Genomic DNA, 21,564 nt, shown 5'->3' with positions numbered 1-21,564 from the left:
AACATCTGCAGCATCTAACTTGATCAATTCCAATAGACATTTCTTTAAACATATGTATAATATAAAAACAAGTATTAAAAAAAACCCCAATAAAATGAAAACTTTCAAACACAAAGTTATAGATCTACTGAGATAGATCAGATAATGCTGGTCAACAACTAGTTGTTTTAAGTTGACATGATACTTTAGGAAGTTACAAAACGTATATATCTAATTACAGTGTTGTTGTTTTTCACTTCAAGTTGATCGCCGTTAGAACAGCTAATACAATAAATGGTGCAAGTAATTAATTACTATTCTGATAAAAACTTTTATAGAGGTGCAAAATATTAATTAAAAAAAAATTATTGTAAAAGCTAGGTCTATAGTAAAAAAAAAAGAAGGGGGGGGGGGTACTCTGGGTATCTTAAGATCTCGGCAAATCCTGATGATAAATGCCCACAACATTACCATAAAAAAAAATAAATGCAAGTCCGTCCAGCTCATTTCAAAGACATCGCTAAAATAGAAAGTGGGGCGAGCAGGACAAACTTCCACAATTTACCGCAGATGTGTGGGCATCAATCAAAAGTCGCACAAACTCGTCAAGAGTCTTAACTGATCCCCTAGAAGTACGCTTGCATGGAAAGTAGCTGCTAGGGGGAGATTGGCAGAGATTTGTTGGCTTGGGTGAATACCTTTATTCTGTGTTACACTGACGATAAAAATCTTTTCATTGGCCATCTTACACTCAACTACATGGTGGACTTTTGTGTTTAAAAGGAGAAAAAAGAAAAAGAACAAAACAGGGGAACATGATGAGGTTAAACATTCTAGTTAAAGCTGAGAACAAGATCTGCTGGATCATAGTGCTTTCAAGCAAATCAAATGTGACATACTTATTTCCCTTCACACTCTATAGGACATAGTAATAGTACAGCAATAGCTTACTACAAACAGCCAAACTTCATGGTACCAAATTTTTTTGTTACACACTCAATTACTTTAAATTTCTTGTTTTTTTAATTATCAAACCAAATACACGTTAGATGCTATTATACTGATGTTTTATTAAAAACAGCCAAAAACATGACTGTAAAACAGTTTTTGCTGCAACCATTTAAAAAAACAGGTTACATAATAATAAGAACTTGAGCTTGGATATAACAAGGTTTGACTGTTTCAATGCAAAAATTATGATTTTTAAAATGTCTTTAGATTTAAAAAACTTTTCAGACATAAAAGAAAGCCTGTACTTCAAGGGAAGTAATGTGTTATGAGATTTAACATTAAAGACAGTCTTTATTTCAAATGAACTGGTGTCCTACCAAATGTTAGGAAACACCTTGTGAAATAAAGTTTTAAAAAATGAACAGAATCCACCTCATTTTCAATCGTCTAAGGTGATCCTTATTGTAAACTAAGTAGATCATAAAACAGGTGAAAAAATTCATCTCTCTGTACATCTGGAAATATAAAACTTAAATTACCTGTGTCTTCAGCTACAGTATTGACAGATCCATGTTTTGCTATATCTTCAGAAGGAGGAGGATCTAAGCCTGTAAGGAAATCAAAAGGATGTTGGTCATGTTAACATTCATGGAGAATCCATCACAAAAAGATGCATAAATATTTGTGATATTAATGTTTTAATTCTAGTGATGTCAATATAGTATTTATAATTTTTTAATTACAGTGATGTCAATATAATATTTATAAAGTTTTAATTACAGTGATGTCAATATAATATTTATAAAGTTTTAATTATAGTGATGTCAACATAATATTCATAATGTAAGATCACTCATTTTCTCCCATTATATTCGAGCTTGTGGAAAGAAAGTTTAATTTTATTCCACAATTTTTTTTTCTAGAATTACTTTAGTAAAGCATATCTTTCATGCTATAACAGTGTGCTATGGTCTAATCTCTATTGTGGACATGGGGGAAGGGGGGGGGGGGGGGGGGGGCGCAAGTGTATCTGTGAGAAGGTTTGCGTGCTGCCTTGAGGCGCTCAGCAAACACAACTCAACTAGAGTCTAGATTGAAACTTGAGCCTCCTTATTTGGCACCCATGTGTGTGTGTGTGTCATCGTATGTAAATATTAGGCTAACAGTAAGTGATGAGAAGGCTTTTTATTTGGTTTAAAATTTTGAAGAACCAAAAAAAAAAACTTGCTTGCTTTGCTAGTGTTAATACGGATTGAATACGGATTGGTGTTAAAAATTACTTTTTCATCTTTTCTTTTTTAGTTAAAAAAAAAAAGAGTCCCTACTCACCTACATCTGCAGGGGAGGGTATTAAGCCAACAAAAACAACAAAAGAGCCAGCCAGTAAAACTGTTGATGTTACCATAAATGCATACTGTGGATAAAACAAACAATAAATAAAATGTACATTTAGATGGGCCAGCGAATAGGTTACTTGTGAATCAAACACTTCAATCTAACAGTTAACTTTAGATGCACCATATTTCAAAGTAATAATTAGCTCTAGATTGCTTGATCCAGATTTCTATCATGCTGAATGAAATGAATTTGTAAGCGTACTCACTATATTTTGCAATTTAAAGTAAATGATTTAGTTTACGCGGTAAACATAATTTTCTAAGTGTTTTTTCATCTCTCGAATAATCATATTTTAATAAGATTGGTTACAGCTTGCTTCAAAAACACTTCAGACATAGATGTAAAGATGTATTAACACTACCAGACTGGCGTATCACTTTTTAGGTAATTTCCAAAATAGCAGCGTACCTATTTTTAGGTACTAGTCTATTTCATGAATAAAATGAGTCAGATATTAAAAATAACCAACCTAACGCAATTCAACCATGTGTTTAGCTTTGCAAATGCCCATGTGTGTTTATATTGAATTGGTGAAAATTTGCAATAAACATGAACCAGGCGGGTAAAAGGAAGGTCTGGGCTTGTAATAAGCCTAAAGTTGATCGATATTTTGGTTAATTTAAAACTCTCATGTGTCAGAATTTTATTATTTTCTTGACTTCAACTGAAAGATATATAGAGAGACTGATTGATAAGAAGTAAGTAAAGGGAGGCATAGGAAACAGATTGTTTCAAGGGTTAAGGGTCTGTTAGGGTTAATTCAAAAGTTACACTAATAATAATAATTCAATTAGGACATTTTATTTACCTGGTATCCATAGGACAGCACAGAAGAAACCAGAAGGGCTCCAATAATGTTTCCTACTGAGGCACAAGCACTCCACACACCAAGCAGAACTCCACGGCTAAAACATACATAATACATAAATAGGCTTTTAAATTTCCAGTACTAAATTATACCTAGAAATTTTCAAATTGTTTTTATGCAGTTATTTAACAATAAAGCAAAGCCTTATACTTTTTTTTTCATAAAATTGTTTGTATTATCATGTAATACCTAATATAAGCCTATTAATTAATTTTAAATGCAGAGCGAGCTACAATTTTTCTAGGATGTGAGGGAGCTGAATGGTTAAGCTTTTGAACCTCGAGTCCTGGGTTTGAATCTTGGTGAAGACTGGAATTTTCATATTTCTGGATTTATAGGGCACCCCTGAGTCCACCCAACTCTAATGGGTACCAGACTTAAGTTGGGGAAAGTAAAGGCAGTTGGTTACAGTACTGGCCAAAGAAACAGATGACCTTAACATCATCTGCACTTTAGATTGAAAATTACTTTAAGAAAAAAAAAACTGACTTAATATATTTCTAACTTTAATCTCAACCCAACAAGTTACATTCACAAATTAACAGTATTTAAAGCTCACATTTTTTTTCTTGATTATAGGAAGGTAAAACATACACTAAAAACATCACTATTTTCACAGCTTTAGTATCACTCTCTTTAGGTCAAAATTACAATTTAGTTCAATATCATGTAGTCAATGCCTACTGTAGGTATATCAATCCTAGACAAATGATGAAAACGCTGCTAAATTACCTGCTGTGTCCAAACCAATTTCCCATGCATGCGACTACAACTGGCCAACCCGTGGACTGCATCAGGCCATTGACTATCCAAACGATGACATAAAAGTATTTATTGTAGAACAGCGTCCACTCACAGACACAGCCAAAGATAAAAACCTGGACAAGGAGGAAGCGAGAAACAGGTACAGTGGAATGTTAAGACAAAAAAAAAACTCACAACACCAAAATCAGAAACAGTGGAATGTTAAGACAAAAAAAAAACTCACAACACCAAAATCAGAAACAGTGGAATGTTAAGACAAAAAAAAAACCAACACCAAAATCAGAAACAGTGGAATGTTAAGACAAAAAAAAAACCAACAACACCAAAATCAGAAACAGTGGAATGTTAAGACAAAAAAAAACCCAACAACACCAAAATCAGAAACAGTGGAATGTTAAGACAAAAAAAAAAACTCACAACACCAAAATCAGAAACAGGGGAATGTTAAGACAAAAAAAAAACCAACAACACCAAAATCAGAAACAGTGGAATGTTAAGACAAAAAAACCCCCAACAACACCAAAATCAGAAACAGTGGAATGTTAAGACAAAAAAAAACCCAACAACACCAAAATCAGAAACAGTGGAATGTTAAGACAAAAAAAAAACTCACAACACCAAAATCAGAAACAGGGGAATGTTAAGACAAAAAAAAAACTCACAACACCAAAATCAGAAACAGGGGAATGTTAAGACAAAAAAAAAACTCACAACACCAAAATCAGAAACAGGGGAATGTTAAGACAAAAAAAAACCCAACAACACCAAAATCAGAAACAGTGGAATGTTAAGACAAAAAAAAACCAACAACACCAAAATCAGAAACAGTGGAATGTTAAGACAAAAAAAACCCCAACAACACCAAAATCAGAAACAGGGGAATGTTAAGACAAAAAAAACCCAACAACACCAAAATCAGAAACAGGGGAATGTAAAGACAAAAAAAACCCCAACAACACCAAAATCAGAAACAGGGGAATGTAAAGACAAAAAAAAAACCAACAACACCAAAATCAGAAACAGTGGAATGTTAAGACAAAAAAAAAACCAACAACACCAAAATCAGAAACAGGGGAATGTTAAGACAAAAAAAACCCCAACAACACCAAAATCAGAAACAGTGGAATGTTAAGACAAAAAAAACCCCCCCAACAACACCAAAATCAGAAACAGGGGAATGTTAAGACACACAAAGAAGAAAATATCCCATTAGAAAACATTCCGCACACTGTAAATAAAATGTGGTAAATAATTTACATCATAATCTTTAATATACAATGAACAAAAACAAAATCTACCACTTTTGTACCAAAAAAAATTGAAACATCAATTAATAATATCTTAAAATTTAGAATTTTTATATATAAAAAAAAAAACATGCTAGGTGCAATGAGATAAAAAAAAAGTTGTAGAACTACACTAAAAAAATTATAAAATACAAATGTATAAAAAGTCCCCTTACAAGCACTGAAGTGGCAGCCATACCAACAGACAACAATATCCGCATGTTGACTCTGGAAATAGAAACGTACTTGGTATACATAGAATACAATTGTTTTAAAATTTAAAATTCCAAGGGCATTTTTTGTAGTAAAAATGTATATAGTTTAATAATAATGCATTTAATAAAACTTTATTTTAGTCAGGTATTAACAATAATAGGAATACAAATTATAAAGCTTTTTATGGTTCAATTTAGGAAAGATTTTGAAATTAAAAAAATGATCAACTTTCTTTTATGAAATCAAATCATGACTCAAAAACGACAACAAAACTATGTTATAGTATGCTTTGTGCACTACTGCCCAAACCGTGTTGCAGACATTTGGCACATGGGGGAAGCGGGGTATCTCGGAGAAAGTTTCTGAACTGCCTCTCAGTTCAAAATAGGATTCAAATAGAAGCCCCCTTGACAGGTAGCCAAGCAGTTTCCATCTTACATTCACACATCCCATAATAATATTGATGACATTCAACTAAAAGAAACTAGCCAATAAAGAGATAGTGAATGATAAAAAGATGTATCTTACCTGTCCCCAATGTAACCATTTAGAAAGAGACCCTGAAAAATCCAGCAATAACGTGGTTTGTAAACAAGTATAAAAGTATGCCGTTTAAGACGCAATAAATACATAAAACTATAAACAATAACATAGAATGAATGAAGATGATGCTACTTTTAATGTATGTTTTACAAGCACATGGCTATATGAAGACAGTGATGGCAATAAAAAGGAACAGATTACGTTGGGTAGGTCAGCTTGAAAGAATGCCAGAGAATAGAGGAGCAAAGATTGATCACTGATAAAATGGCAGGTGCTTCAAAGGCAGACGAGTACGGTGGCTTGATGTCCTAGAGGCAGATCTACAACAGCTAAAATTCCAGGCATGGATAGATCAGAATGTGCTAAAGCAGTAAAGCAGGCCAAGGCCCTCCATAGGCTGTAGCACCACTGGGACGAATGGATGTTGCAAGCACATATAATGGTAATCAAAGTGTCATTTCCCATTGACCGTGTGAGACATTAGTAAAAAATAAATTTTGTTTCCTCTATAAAAATAAACAATCAATCTCCTGATACAGAAAGTGCATCAAGAATACAGTCTATCTTTCCAGAGATCACTTACCACAGCATAGGCCAACATGAAAGCTGTATCCAAAATACCTTCAAACTTCACAGCATCCTCATTGGAATCAAACATATCATGGGAGTACCACAACTGGAACCAAGGAGAAAGACATTAATATTAGTACACAACACAACAGACAGTAACTAAATATATTGTTATAGCCCCCCCCCCCCCCCCCCCCCCCCCATGCACACTGTCATTCAAGATAGTGCAGAAGGTGTACACTGCCAGAAACCAGACTGAAAAGGATGTTGACATTAGAAGGAAGAGAGCGATTTGCGCCCAAGTCTAGAGCCGATATGAAGAGACTGTGCTCAAGACAAATGTTGTTTTATAGACTTGTGATGTCCTGTGAATAAACATCCTTGCCTTGTTGAGTTGCCTCCCTTAAGTTATTACAGTAGTCTAATATGCAATCAATGATTCCGGCTTTGTTACTATTCACTGCAGTGGAGCCCGCCAAGGTATATTGCTCACGCGGTGGATGCAGCTTTGTTAAACGAAATATATTACATTTTTCTTCTTGATCGGTTTTATTTGTAATATGAATGTCCATACAAAAAGTTATTTGTTTCTGACACCATTTCATCTCAATGCCACTGCAGTTTATGAGGTACTACAGTTTAAATTTCTACTTGGAAAATGAACAAAATGAATGTGAAATGTTGTTATTCAGAGCAGCCTATACAGCTAATTGAAATGGCCTCTAAATAGGTGGCAGGAGCTATTAAACGAAAACAAGTATAAATCCTAAACTGGGAGCCTGTATTTGAGATTAAAGAGCAAACCAGTGGTACTAAATAACTGTAATCATGAAAATTGTGAACATTTTCTACGCTTATGTGGGCTGGACCAAAAAAAAAAGAACAGACTACGTTGGGCAGGTCTCCCTAAAATGTCAAAGAACAAAGGAGCGAAAATAGCATACAGGTAAAACCAAACGGTAGGCGACCAAAGGCAGACCCCGAATGCGATGGATTGATAATGTGGAGGCAGATCTACAACAGCTTGGGGTTCGGGCGTGAAGACGAAGGGCTCAGAAGAGATCTAAATGGAGGGACATGTTGAGGTAGACCTAATCCCTCCATGGGCTGCAGCGCCACTGGGAAAGGATGAATGGATGGGGTGGCAAAATAGCTTCCAAATTGATCATCATGATAGAATAGAATCCTGTCCTCAGAAAGAAAATGTACTATTACTACTAAAAAAAGAAACTGCTGTAACTCCTATTTTTATCCACAATTTTTTCTCATGTTAACTAAACCCAATGACAAGAAACAGTCCACTTACATCTCTAGGTTCAAGAATCCTGTCTGTCAAGTTGTGAGGAGTCCACACTTCAGCGGCAGAACTTTTGACATTGCTGAAAGCTTTTCTGTTGGCATGGAAGAAAGCATAGCTGCAAGGGAAAGACATTACAGAGATGTAAGTTATTCAGGTAAATCTTCTCCAAGCCTCCTTTTACTGGAGAACAACCAATAGAGGTAATGTTTTAAAAAATCCATTCCTCAAACGAGTCATCTTTGTTAGCTCTGTATATTTTGTAAAACATTATTCCAAGTAGTAAAAAAAAAATATTTCAATGCCCTGCATACACTGAGCTTGAAATCATTTTTTGTCCATCTAAATAACATTCTGTAGATATCTCTTTAACTGCATCAGGAGGCATCAGTCTAGCAAGAAGATATTTCATAATTAAAAACACACTTTTATAAAAAGAGACTTCATTACAGATAAACACAAGAAAAAAACAACAACTTTGTTTACAAAACATTCTAGGAAACAAACAATACAAAGTACAACACAAAGAAAAAGAGAGACATGGAACACACTCTAGGAAACAAAACAATACAAAGTACAACACTAAGAAAAAGAGAGACATGGAACACACTCTAGGAAACAAACAATACAAAGCACAACACTAAGAAAAAGAGAGACATGGAACACACTCTAGGAAACAAACAATACAAAGCACAACACTAAGAAAAAGAGAAGCATGCATGTTGTAGCTTATATGTTTGTATGTGTGTGGATTTATGAATATGTTTAACTTACCTAAAAAATGTAATAAAAAATACAGCAGTTTTGTGGGATTCTGTTCTTGTAAATTTTATCTGTGACATTTTCAAACAGTGTTCTTCTTGGTCAACTTGTTTATTCTTTATAAGACAAACATGCACAATTGACTCTTACTGTAATGTGAAAAAAAATAAATCAATAAATAAACAAGGATTAAGTATTTGTCTATTAGGAGATCTATGCTGCAACTGGTGACTTATCAAACTTTTCTCAATTCCCAGCTAAGTCCTGACTCAAGTCATCCTGGATAGGCAAACAGAAAAACTAGAGAAAAATAATTTGGTAGAAAAGAGGCAGGATTTAGACAGGACAGTTCAAGCCCAGATCACATAGCTTCACTCTGCATTATAATTTAAAAACAATCCATAGAATGGTACTCTCCCTCTACTTAATCTTTGTGGACTCAGACCTTGTGATCTATTGGGCAGATGATGCAAAGGTGATCTGTTTCCATGGCCCACTGTTAACGAGGGTGTCAAGTGGGCAGCACAACAACCTATCACTTTTACTTTTCCCCAAATATTGTCAGGTACCCATTAGAGCTGGGTGGACTCAGAGGCCCCTAAATAAAGATCTTGAAATTATAGTATATCAAATAAATTTGTCTGTATTTTCCTGAAACTATATGAATACTCCAAATAATCCACAATGGAAAGCTGAAAATTAGGATATATTACAAAACACACAAAATATTGTTTTTTTTTAACCCCCCCCCCCCTCCCCTTTAAAAAATCGTAACAAAACTCTACTTCCCCCCCACCCCCACCCATTGAGTAACATAAGAAAATTCCAATTTTACAGACTTATTTGTTAATTCTTATTTTCCAAAATTACTTTTTTTCATCATGGTATCAGATAGAAATGATGGGGAAAGTATCAACTTCTATCTGCACTTCATTGTTGACGCATTCAGTTTTTTCCCAATGGTGTACACGTACAATGGGCGGTCGTCAAACAAAAAACAGTGTTAAAAAATACAAAATGCCGGGTATTTTTTTCATTAATATATTTTTTACATCATGTACGAATGTCTTTCTAATTGTTATTGAAAAACAAAACATCTAATTAAAATTAAAGTAGCAAACTTGATAGCTCATATATTACATATCAATCTGCAGCACTTTATTCACTACTAAATTTCAGAATACCCCCCCCTCCCTTTGTAACAAATCCTGATACAAATTAGTATATTATACCCCTACCCCTTTTAGCCGTTAGGACATAGTCCGACATACATAATATCCTAAGAAAGAGTTTGTAAATAAGAGTTAAACTTAAGAGGCATTTCACAAAGTCTTTCTAAGTAAAATTGGTAATAGACTAGACTATAGCATAGTGTGAATAGACTAGTTAGATATCTCGACTCTAGATTATTCTAGCTCTATTAAGCTGTGAACGTAAAATATATATAGAGTTGAAGCTAGGTGCTGAAACAAATGTGATAAGTGATACATACTATAGGGGTCTACATATATTAAACATAATGAACAGTAGCACCAGCACCGTTATCTCTAGGCAGTGTTGTCGTTTCCAGGGCCACTGGTTCGAGCCTTGGTTGGCGCAGTCCCTTATTTTCGTAGCATTTAATTCACTACTTTCTCTTATTTAAAAACTTGGTCCCTAGTGCTGCTGTTCATTTATGTTTAATATAGACTAATAGTTCTATGTATTCTAGATCTAGATCTAGTCTTAGATTTCTAGATCTCTAGTTAATTCATTAATTTAATTCTACTAATTCTAGTTTCTCTAAAAAAAATTCTCTAGATCTAGATAGATTCTAAATTTAGATTTTTGGTTACTAGACTCTATGTCTATTATTAATAAATTATGAATAGCCTGAAGCAAGAGGTCTATAACAATTAATAAACAATGTCACTCTAGAAGATTCTAGATCTACATCTAGATCTAAGTCTAGTACTCTACTGACTCTAGTCACACTCTAGTCAGTCTAGTAACTAGTGACGACTAGTCTATAATAATAATTATAATATAATAATGATAATACTTTTATTAAACTTACTGAGTTACTCGTCTCTTCCATTAGAAATTAGACCGCGACATTTTAATCATAATCATTATGATTAGTCATTAGATGATAAGTCACAATTACTGAGTAATTTACTGTGAATTACTGACACTGAATTAGTGACAATGATCACAAAATTTTGAAAATAATCAAAAAATCCAAAACAGGGGAATTATTATAATCATTCAAATAATAATAAATTAGATCTAACACTCTCCTATACTAGACTCTATCTCTAGAATACTCTACTCTAGTCTAGACTATTAAACTATTTCCAGGGGCAGGGCCAGATGCTGAGATAGATCTAGTTGATATAGAAGCCTAAATCCAAGGCCTTTTAGATCTAAATCTAGACTTCAGTTGATTGACCTAGTTCTTGACTAAAAGTAAAACAAGATATGGACTACGAGTCCAACTTATCAAATTTACGTACTGCACGCTGTTACAGTCACAGTCTTGTGTCACGAGTGTGACACTTTTTTCTTTTCGGAAAAATACCAAGAATCTGGGGTTTTAATCAAAAATAAAAAAAGACTTGACTTATTGTTTACTCACGTGATAGTTACGCGATTAGATTTCGATCATTAAATAAATAATTATTTTCGTGTATACATAACCCTGGATTTGTTAAACACTGTAAGCCAGTGTAACTTGCAGGGGCGGCCTTAGCAGTGCGCGGGGCCCTGGGCGAGAGTCATTGCGGGGCCCTGAGCCGTAAGGGTAGACTATATACAGTACCACATCACGCTAATGGGCTAATCCAGTGATGCCCAATCTAATTCAATCTGCGGGCCATTTTAATTTTTAACACTAGTGTCGCGGGCCACATGATGGAAAAGATAAAGAGACAAATGAAATTGACCTGAAACTATTTTATTTCAAACCCGAGGATCTAGTACTTACATTGAATTATTGGGATATTTGAATTTTCTCTTTACACTTAAAAAAAATGGCGTAAGTTCTGTTTATATTTTGCTGTTTTTGTTTTTTAAAAACAGCCAGACTTTCTTTATAAACACAAATATGTTGGCTAGCATTGGTATCATGTGCTACAAAAAAAGTAAAGATCCGTTCACTTTTCCTAGTAGATTCTATAGTACTATTTCATGAACGCACAAATGTTAAATGCCTTGGTAGTAATCCATTAAAAAAAAAATGAAGTACCCTAACGTAGGTAAAGATAAATTTTGAACATGTTTTTAGGGGGAGGGGGGATTTTCTATATTTTTGTGCCGACGTTTCGGCGGGCCGGATCTGGTCCGCGGGCCGTATTTTGGGCATCACTGGGCTAATCCGTCTCTAACGCTGTAACAATAACAATACAGTATGTCCGCCTCTGATGCTGTGGGCCTTATTTTTGTTACAAAAACTACGTACTGTTGGCCTACTATTGGCCGCTTAAGTACATTATATACTGTATTGTAATTGTTCTGCATGAAATATTTTTTGCCTTTAAGGATAATAAACTTAACTAACGATTCAGAAACATTTTGCATGACAAATCAACAAACTAGACAATAATAATTTCTGCTAAGCTGGAGTCGGAAAGTAACTCAATTACGGAGGAGAACCAGAACTCTTGCAATAAAACTAACACTTACAAAGTACCTGCTTTGACGGTCACAAACGGATTCAGTTACGAAACTTTTCTGGCTTTTCGCTGTGCAAACTGGTTGATAAGCTCCTCGTAGTCCGATTTTGATGAGTTCCCTTTCGATTGACAAAAATATCTAAACTCAAATGGGCCAAACCTACCGCGGTCACATTTGATGCCTGAATGCTATCAGAAATCATTTCTTGAAAAATCTTCAATGCTGCAGTACACAAGTCAATTTCGTCCAAATCGCATGAATCTTCTGCATGTAAAATTGTGTCCAGCACTTCAACAAATTATCGCAGTTCAAAGTCCGTTAAAACTCTTAAAATTGTAGGCTACAGAAATCCAAAGATTGAAGCATAGTCTTTCAGCTGTTCGAATCTTTTTTCCATTGTGGTAATTTAAGGGCTTGATCTACTATCGCTAAGAAATATTCTGTTCCAAAGGCCTCCTCCGGCGAAGATGTTCATTCCTCATTAATTTCATGATCAAATTGTTTTTCTTGCGTCTGACATTTTTTGTTCCTCAAATATTTTATCGATTTTCATTTAGGAAGCAAGTAGGCCTACCTTAATTTGTTGTAATCATAGCATCAGAGAAACCGGTTTCCCGGTACTTTCTCAAAAATGCAACAAGGCTTTTGATTTGCTGTATTCCCACATGGAGTTGCATGTCGAAAGATTGCAAAGTTTTGCTGACAGTTTTCACAACAAATCATATATCATATCATAGGATTAAATTGAGAATTAACTCGAAGCTTCCTTGTTTATAATTCTCTAGACATTTGGCTTCACTTTTCACTAGTGGATCATTTGCGGTGTTGCGGTGATTTCTTTTGTTTGAAAGCGTAGAGCTTTGAAACTTTCGAGGAAGCATTCCCAATGTGTTTGTTTGTTTTGTTTGTTTGTAAAATGTTTTAAATGTTTCGGATGTTCCTTCAAAGTTGAAGATAATTACTTCCTAGTCCAAACCTCCCGCAGGACGACGGGGATGGGAGCGAGCAGGGTTTGAACCCTGGACCATCGATAAATCTGAACGACAGTCCAGCGCGCAAACCGCACGACCAGGCAGCCATCCATGTTTCTGATAGTGACTTTGTTGTCATAAAAGGCAAAGCTTCTTCCAAAATTGTCCATCTTTCAGGTGACGCTGCAAAATATTTATAGATTGTCTGTATGACACACAAAAAAAAAAAAGGTTAATGCTTGAGAGTTGCATTTAGCCTTGTTTCCTAAAACAAAATTAAGATTTTGGCAGCCGCAAAGAGAGTAAACTGCTCGACTGTTCGTGCGAATAATGTGTGCTTGAACTCTTTGGTGCTTTCTGTCACGTGACAACCATCATGAATTAAACATTAGATCGTAAATTGCACCATTGTCATACGACAATCGGCGATGTCCAGACCAAGGCTCTCCAGCACGACGAGAAAAGCCTCTGACCAACACTTTCCTGTTGAGTTGTCAACATTTAGAAATGCGATGAATTGGTCCAGCACCTTAACTTTTGGATATGATATGTCCACAAAACGCAATATAAGGGACGCCTGCTCTTTGTGGGGACACCTGCTCTTTTTGTGGCTAACAGCAAGCGAGCAGTCAAGGATGACAGAAAAATATTTAGCAAGTTTGATTTTATAATTTTTCCTTTTACTTGTGATGTCCAGATCCATAATCTCGTTTCGAATCCTATGTCCAATGTAATGGTCGTGAGCCTCGGCGTTATTAATTCGTCGAAGATGTCCTTGCTTGGCTGGATCGAATTTGTCAAGCATCTCAACCAAGCCTAAAAAAAAACGAATTGTTGCTAGGCGCATACAGTTTCTCTGTTCTCCCAAGAAATGCGCTGTTGTTTCTCCCAAGAAATACCCTGTTGTTTTCTGCAAGGTCTCTGCCAGTGTCACTCTTGGGCAGTCGCTGGTTTTCTCTGCCCAATACATGAACTAATGGAAGCAAATAGGCCTAAATGGAAAACAGTCGCGCTGTACAAATATTATGTCTCCTCTCTCACTCTGCAAATTGAAGCCAATTGGACGTTCTATAAGAACAAGGCCAAGAGATTAGAGACATGGTTACTGCAGCGATCGGACCCAATGATGACCTGATAACTAAAGTAAAAAAAACGCAAGCTCAAAATCTATGGCCATAAAGATCGTCGGGGCTCGCAAAGAACTTTCTTTAGGGAACAGTACCAGGAAAAAAAAAAGAAGATGCAGACAGAGAAAGCGATGGGAGGACAACATTAAAGAATGGACAGGCCTGCCATTGAATGAGGTTCTAACTAAGGCAAAAGACAGGGAGGAGTGGAGAAAGACGGTCGACGAGTCTTGCTTGGTGCCCCAAGGGTCCAACAGACAAATGGATAGGTAAAGGTCAAAGGTAAATAAGAACAAAGTGTACACTACGAGCTACAGTGGTCTATTAACTTTCGCAGACCCAACTTTTGTGGAAGGGCTATACCACGGGATTTCGAAAAAATTATGAAAAAAAAAATATATCCCCGCTTTGTTCTTTTTTTTTAACACGGTGAAACACGATGTCGGCCGGTTGCCCTATTTGTCACCCCATGAAGGCAGCTACTGCCCTAGGTGAAGTGAATTAAATAGAGAAAAGCGAAAAAAAAAATTAAGACCTGAAAATCCTGCAATGAATTACAAACATTCCCGTTTCTAAACCAACACATTTAAGTTACATTCATAGAGTGACAAAAAGGAACAAACACTTGACATATTATAGTTGAAAGAGCAGATCTAAACATCCGTGAATAAATCTCGAACTGTAGTAGAGACTCAGTGCAAGGCTAGTAGGCCTATCCATTGAGTTCTGCTATGTTGAAGATCTGATCCATATACCTATATGTTTCTACATTGTTTCTCTTTAAAAAAATTTATTCCTTTTGTCCTGCGCTTGTCCCCCCCCCCTTCACCAATCGGATGCTTTATATATGCGGCTGCCTTATATTAATTGTTTGTCTATGCCTAAGGCCGGCCTGTGGGCATAACCAAGCCAACACAGTCAGCGTTGCCCAAAGTCTGTGATTTTACTGGAGCAACCGGAGCTTAGCAAGTGGGCCAATTTCATTGAGGCTCATCCTGTCTTGTCGTATGCGTTTCAAAATACGTCGGAGCCAATGCAAGTAGAATGCATTAATTTGCTCTCTTGTTTCGCGTGTGTGGTTCATATTTCTCGTCATGTATTCTTTAACGGAGTAGGATCGAGACCAATACATCAATTGGTGTCGGTAGGATTAATTTTTGAGCTCAAATTGTGAAATAGTTGAGATACTAATATAGAACTGAAAAAAAAAAAAAAAGGTTAGGCCTATATATAATGAAAGAGGAAAGTGGGCAGACCCAAGCAAACTCGGAAGAGGTCAGTCATCAGTGAAGCTGAGGGTACTAGAATGACATGGGAGCTGATGAAGAAGGCTGCTCAGAACCGAGTTCGGTGGAGAGGTGTGGTTGCGGCCCTATGCTTCCCTGGGAGTGCACAGGATTAACATAACATATATTATATAGTCACGTTTGTAGGCTATATACATGTACATTTTTCGAAATGCTTTTTAAACTTTGGTTAAGAAAAAAAGGGGGGGGGGGGTAAAGGGAAATTTTTTTTTTAGGGTTTATCTTTAAATGTATCACAGGCACTCTGATGAGCCACACACTCCACACATCTTACATTTTTTGGGGTTAGATTCTGTATTAAGGCCTTCTAAATGCGCATAAAAAAAAATTCGACCCATCAAACTATTTTTGTGAGAGTCATTGTCCTCAGAGATAGCACATTTCATCAGTGACTCGTATGTGAAGTCTCAGTGTAGACTTAGACCACTATCACCAGATTATCTCACCGAGGTCATCCTGGCTTTGGTAGGGGAAAAAATATGCCCCAGTTCATTTACCCTGACCTTAGTTTTATTATCAGCATTTCCTACTTCATATATAGGTAAGTGTTTACTTATTCAAGCCGCTCTGTCAAAAATGGTAATGCATTACTAATGTTGTTTTTAAGGATGTAAAGAATGTTCTACCGTTAAACAGAGTATTTACTACTTTTGTAATTCAGATAATTTTAAATATTATGCAGATACGGTTACACCATTCGTAAGATACCAAAGATAAATTTTAAGAAAGACGAAAAAAGGCAGTTTTAGAGTGGGTTAGAAAACAAACATCAATAAAATAACAGAGATAAGTTTTGAGAGTGAACGGTGGACTACAACCAAGAGTACGACATCATCCAGATTTTTTTCAACGTAAGGAACAAATCATATCAGTATACAATACTATTTCATATATAAGGGGAGCGGGTGGGGTGAATAGAAAGGAGGACACTGCGATTAAAGTTCAACATTAGACTCTTTGCTGACGTCTTTGTGTATTCCAGAAGGTTAATAAGTTGTCATGAACAAAATAATACCTAATTCATCCTGGGACCAAGTAGTTTTTATGAAACATATCATTATAGATTGTGGCTGAGAGGCTAAGCGATTGGCTTCCAAACCTGGGGTCCTGTGTTTGAATCTAGGCGAAGATTGGGATTTTAATAAAATCTCGGGATTATAAGGGCGCCAATGAGTCCACCACACTTTAAAGGGTATCTGACTATAGTTGGGGAAAGCAAAGACCGTTGGTCGTTGTGCTGGCCACACGACTCCCTGCTCGTAAACCATTGGTCAACAAAACAGATTTCCTGAACATAGATCGCAATATAAGGTCTGGAAGGGAAACAAAACTTACAGTACTTTACTATTATTACAGATTGTCTAGATGTAGGCCTAGGCCACTAAATAAAATTATGTATAAAGCCGTCTAGCAGTTGGATTTTTTAGTCAAATGCATTTTTTAAACAAATTTCATAAATTATCAGTCGCCGAAAGATTTTATGACGACTGCTAGCACGCCAGGCGTGAATCGAGACGACTTATGGTAGGCCTAATTAATGACGGTCATTTACGTAGATCTAGAAAGTAGGTCAATAATGCGAACAGACGACATTTGAAAGTCGTAAAAAAAAGTGTGGGAGTCGGAATCAGTTTTGGTAAGCGCTCCCCACCGCCCTAATGCTCAAAACTACCAGTAGACCTACCACAGTGTCTATAAGGACAAAACTTAACGATGTCCCGTGAGGCATTAAGCCGGTAATGTTTTATAAGACGTAGGCCTAACTTTAGAGATTTTTTTTTTCTCAACTGAATCTCTCTTTATGATGAAGAAATATATAAAAATTAACTTTTAAAAAAATCTTCGGCCTATATTAGGTGTGACTAACAATAAAAATCTTTGCCATAAGAAATATTTTTACCAATTGTTTTTGTTTAGCGCAATTGTAAAATGTTTTACTTATTTAGGATGTTCCTTCAGAGTTGAAGATAATTACTTCCTAGTCCAAACCTCCCGCAGGACGACGGGGGATGGGAGCGGGCAGGGTTTGAACCCGGGACCATCGATAAGTCCGAACGACAGTCCAGCGTGCAAACCGCACGACCAGGCAGACATGCTATTAGCTTTCTTTATGTTCCTATCACTTGTCAGGACCGGTTTGGGGAAAAAAAAGGGGGGGGGGAGGAGAAGGGGGTATCTGGGTGAATTGTTACCTTGATCGCTTTTTAAATTCATTAAAAATATTTGTAGGCCTATGATTTAAATCCGAACTTAGGGTTTAAGCCTCCTGAAGGGGACATAATTCAACTCATACCACCACATCTGTCAAGTCAATTTGTTTCCTTTGTTCGATACCAAACAAAATAATTAATTACCAAAAGTTAGTTAAATTATATATATATATATATATATTTTAAAAATTATTCTTGTTTTGTCGATACAAGAATTAAATATGCGAAATTTCAACTTGATCCGAGATTGGGAGTGGAAGAAATAACGTGCACAAACTTTTTACCAGACAGACAGACAAACAGACATACAGAGTGATTTGATATAAGCTTTGTAGTATCATTAAAAAAAGAACAAGGTCTAATAATTAGTAAATTTTTAGATTATTTAAACTTGGCCTACATTACAATTTGATATTTGTTTCTTTCATTCATAATTAGATCTACATTTTAGAATAATTTAGTTCACTATTTTTGCCTCAGAGAGAGAGAGAGAGAGAGTGAGAGAGGAGAGAGACAGAGAGAGACCAAATGGTCTATGGTAAAGACATAGATCTCAAGGGAAAGATGGACATTTTTCATTGTAACTATTTTGAACCAGCACGCATCAAAGTGTTTGGCATTATATTTTCTCTCTTCACAGATACATGTATGTGCATAAGTGTGTGCTTGCGTGTGTGTAGTGTGGGTCTATTTGTGCAGGAGGGAGAGAGGGTGGTTGAGTGGTTGGACAGATAAAAGGACTGCATGGTATGCGAATCGATTAATATTATTATGCGACGCCGAGCTGAACAACATGTGAATAATAAGTGTGTTACCTGACAGGACTATCACTTTGTATGATAGATTTGTTAACGTGTTAATAGGTTGTTTTGTTTTACAAGACACATTCACAGAGCCATTGCAAGGGATACTACGTTTGATATTATTATTATTATTATCAAAATGAAATTCTATCAAAGGCAAATGACAGAGAAGAATGGAGAAAGAAGGTTGACATATCCTGTGTGGTGCTCCAACGGTCCAGCAGACCGAGGGTATAGGTGAAAGTGAATGTGAAGTTAGATGTGAACCTGGCCTAACTGATGTCTTATAATGAGTATCTAATTGATCTAATTGTTTTGTAAAGGGTCAATGTAAAGGGTCAATCTCTTAATAAAGCCTCAAAAAAAAAAAAAACCTTTCCGTAAAAAACAAATTTCTTTAGTTTGTGATATATTATTTGTACATTTCACGAGCAATAAGAAAAATAATATGAAAAAAACTACTTAGCCTATTAATTGTTTTAAATTAATATGTGTAATTAGAGAACGTCGATCCACTAGAGGGCGCTGTTCAGACACATAAGTGTTGTCACGAGGCAACAGACAATTTAATCATAATCCCCTCTTTAATCTCTTAAGTCAGTGGTTCTCAAGCTGTGGTCCGCGGACCTATGAGTCCTCGAGACAACCTTAAGACGTCCGCAGAAAGTTGAAAATTTTATACAATTTTAAAAAACTTCTTCGATAAGATTTATTTTATCCGATCGGATAATTTTAATAATAATCAACTCTCCCATCACTATCGTTGTATAGGTCTATTAAGTAGCCTACTGGTCTAAGTCGACCTAAACCAACGATTTGAAGATATGCTTCACTTTGGATTTTCACTTTCGCGCGTGGACAAACTCAGATCCTAACCACACAAGAATTTATTCTAATACAGGGACAGCTTTTTGAAATATCCACAAACGAGGTACTTAAACCACTGTTTGATCAAGGACTCCACAAATTAGTAATTCTGGTTTCAAAAAAATATTCCAATTTTATATCCTGCGTTATGGATTCATCGCATTGAAGCTTTTGACTATTTCCCCACTTCCTATTTGGTAGAACGTGGATTCACTGCCGATATAAGCTTCATCACAAACAAGAGAAGCCGACTAGACATTTATGCTCGTGAAGACTTGCGGTTGCTACTGGCAAAAATTTAGCTGGACATCAATACTTTCATCAAATTTCATTCACATTCGACTCAGAATGCTGGACTTAGTTGTCAGAGGCTATCTGAGGCGCATGCCTTTAGGAGAAGGGCATATTTTATAGACAATGGGAGCTTATCTCCATTGACTTTTGCCATTAATTCCCATTATTAAAATTCCAATTTATTAGGTCTGAACTACTTTTGCCATGAGAACACTTTGAATATAAACAATGAAGGACAAATGAGATTTTTGTTAAAGAGATGACCTAAATTCAAAATCATTGTTCCTATTTATTCGTAAGTAGTCAACAGATATTTGCCTTAATTGGAGCTTAGTTTGCATCTAAACTGACAGACTCGACTTCATTTTAGCATTTACAAAATTGCTGCTGTATAGCGCATCTTTTTTATTATAGCATGCCCTGTGCACTCTGGTTATAGCATGCCTGGTGCACTCTGGTTATAGTATGCCTGGTGCACTCTGGTTATAGCATGCCCTGTGCACTCTGGTTATAGCATGCCGAGTGCACTCTGATTATAGCATGCCTGGTGCACTCTGGTTATAGCATGCCGAGTGCACTCTGATTATAGCATGCCGAGTGCACTCTGATTATAGCATGCCTGGTGCACTCTGGTTATAGCATGCCTGGTGCACTCTGGTTATAGCATGCCCTGTGCACTCTGATTATAGCATGCCCTGTGCACTCTGATTATAGCATGCCCTGTGCACTCTGGTTATAGCATGCCTGGTGCACTCTGGTTATAGCATGCCCTGTGCACTCTGGTTATAGTATGCCTGGTGCACTCTGGTTATAGCATGCCGAGTGCACTCTGGTTATAGCATGCCTGGTGCACTCTGGTTATAGCATGCCTGGTGCACTCTGGTTATAGCATGCCCTGTGCACTCTGATTATAGCATGCCCTGTGCACTCTGATTATAGCATGCCCTGTGCACTCTGGTTATAGCATGCCTGGTGCACTCTGGTCATAGCATGCCCTGTGCACTCTGGTTATAGTATGCCTGGTGCACTCTGGTTATAGCATGCCGAGTGCACTCTGGTTATAGCATGCCCTGTGCACTCTGGTTATAGTATGCCTGGTGCACTCTGGTTATAGCATGCCGAGTGCACTCTGGTTATAGCATGCCGAGTGCACTCTGGTTATAGCATGCCCTGTGCACTCTGGTTATAGCATGCCGAGTGCACTCTGGTTATAGCATGCAGAGTGCACTCTGGTTATAGCATGCCGAGTGCACTCTGGTTATAGCATGCCGAGTGCACTCTGGTTATAGCATGCCCTGTGCACTCTGGTTTGATCTTTTTATGTGTGTGCTGAGGGGTAGGGTTCCTGCCTTGCATTAGAATGCTCAGTAAACACAGTCCTGTCTAATTTCAGTTTAAAATTCCTGATCTACAGCCAGATTCAAACTCAAACACCCTCGTTAATAGACATGCGATTTTTTGTCAATTAGCATTAAACTATTAAAAGACAGGTACAGAGGATGAGAAGAATGGACTCCTGCCCATGGACAAGGATTTTGTCTGCATAAGGTACGGCAAAATAGGCAGGTCCCAGACGGGTTTGCGTGGACATGTGAAATACTAAACTCAGGAATAAACAGAATGTAAAACATGCCTTATTCATTAAAAACAAGGTAACTTCGGCCCTCGAGCTGGTCCACACAGACAGGTAAAAAGG

General features: G+C 36.6%; 1 protein-coding gene across 3 annotated transcripts in view; it reads right to left on the bottom strand.

The window, feature by feature from the left end:
* The window catches only part of LOC106064409 (sugar phosphate exchanger 3-like), a 31,648-nt gene extending 20,499 nt beyond the window's left edge, over positions 1-11,149 (bottom strand). Inside the window, exons 1-11 of one of the 3 annotated variants that reach the window (XM_056026142.1) lie at positions 11,131-11,149; positions 8,648-8,784; positions 7,883-7,991; positions 6,590-6,682; positions 5,992-6,023; positions 5,424-5,475; positions 3,929-4,074; positions 3,137-3,233; positions 2,260-2,344; positions 1,470-1,538; positions 678-746 (exon numbers count right to left, since the gene is read on the bottom strand). In XM_056026142.1, coding sequence (XP_055882117.1) covers positions 678-746; positions 1,470-1,538; positions 2,260-2,344; positions 3,137-3,233; positions 3,929-4,074; positions 5,424-5,475; positions 5,992-6,023; positions 6,590-6,682; positions 7,883-7,991; positions 8,648-8,715 — 820 coding nt within the window. In that variant the 5' untranslated portion in view covers positions 8,716-8,784; positions 11,131-11,149. The other 2 variants (XM_056026141.1, XM_056026143.1) reach the window with 2 other exon arrangements.
* Positions 11,150-21,564: the final 10,415 nt, after the last annotated feature.

This window comes from Biomphalaria glabrata, chromosome 4 (assembly GCF_947242115.1).
Source record: "Biomphalaria glabrata chromosome 4, xgBioGlab47.1, whole genome shotgun sequence".
NCBI lineage: Eukaryota > Metazoa > Mollusca > Gastropoda > Planorbidae > Biomphalaria > Biomphalaria glabrata.
The sequence above is the reverse complement of the archived record's forward strand: the minus strand, read 5'-3'. Positions and strand labels throughout refer to the sequence as shown.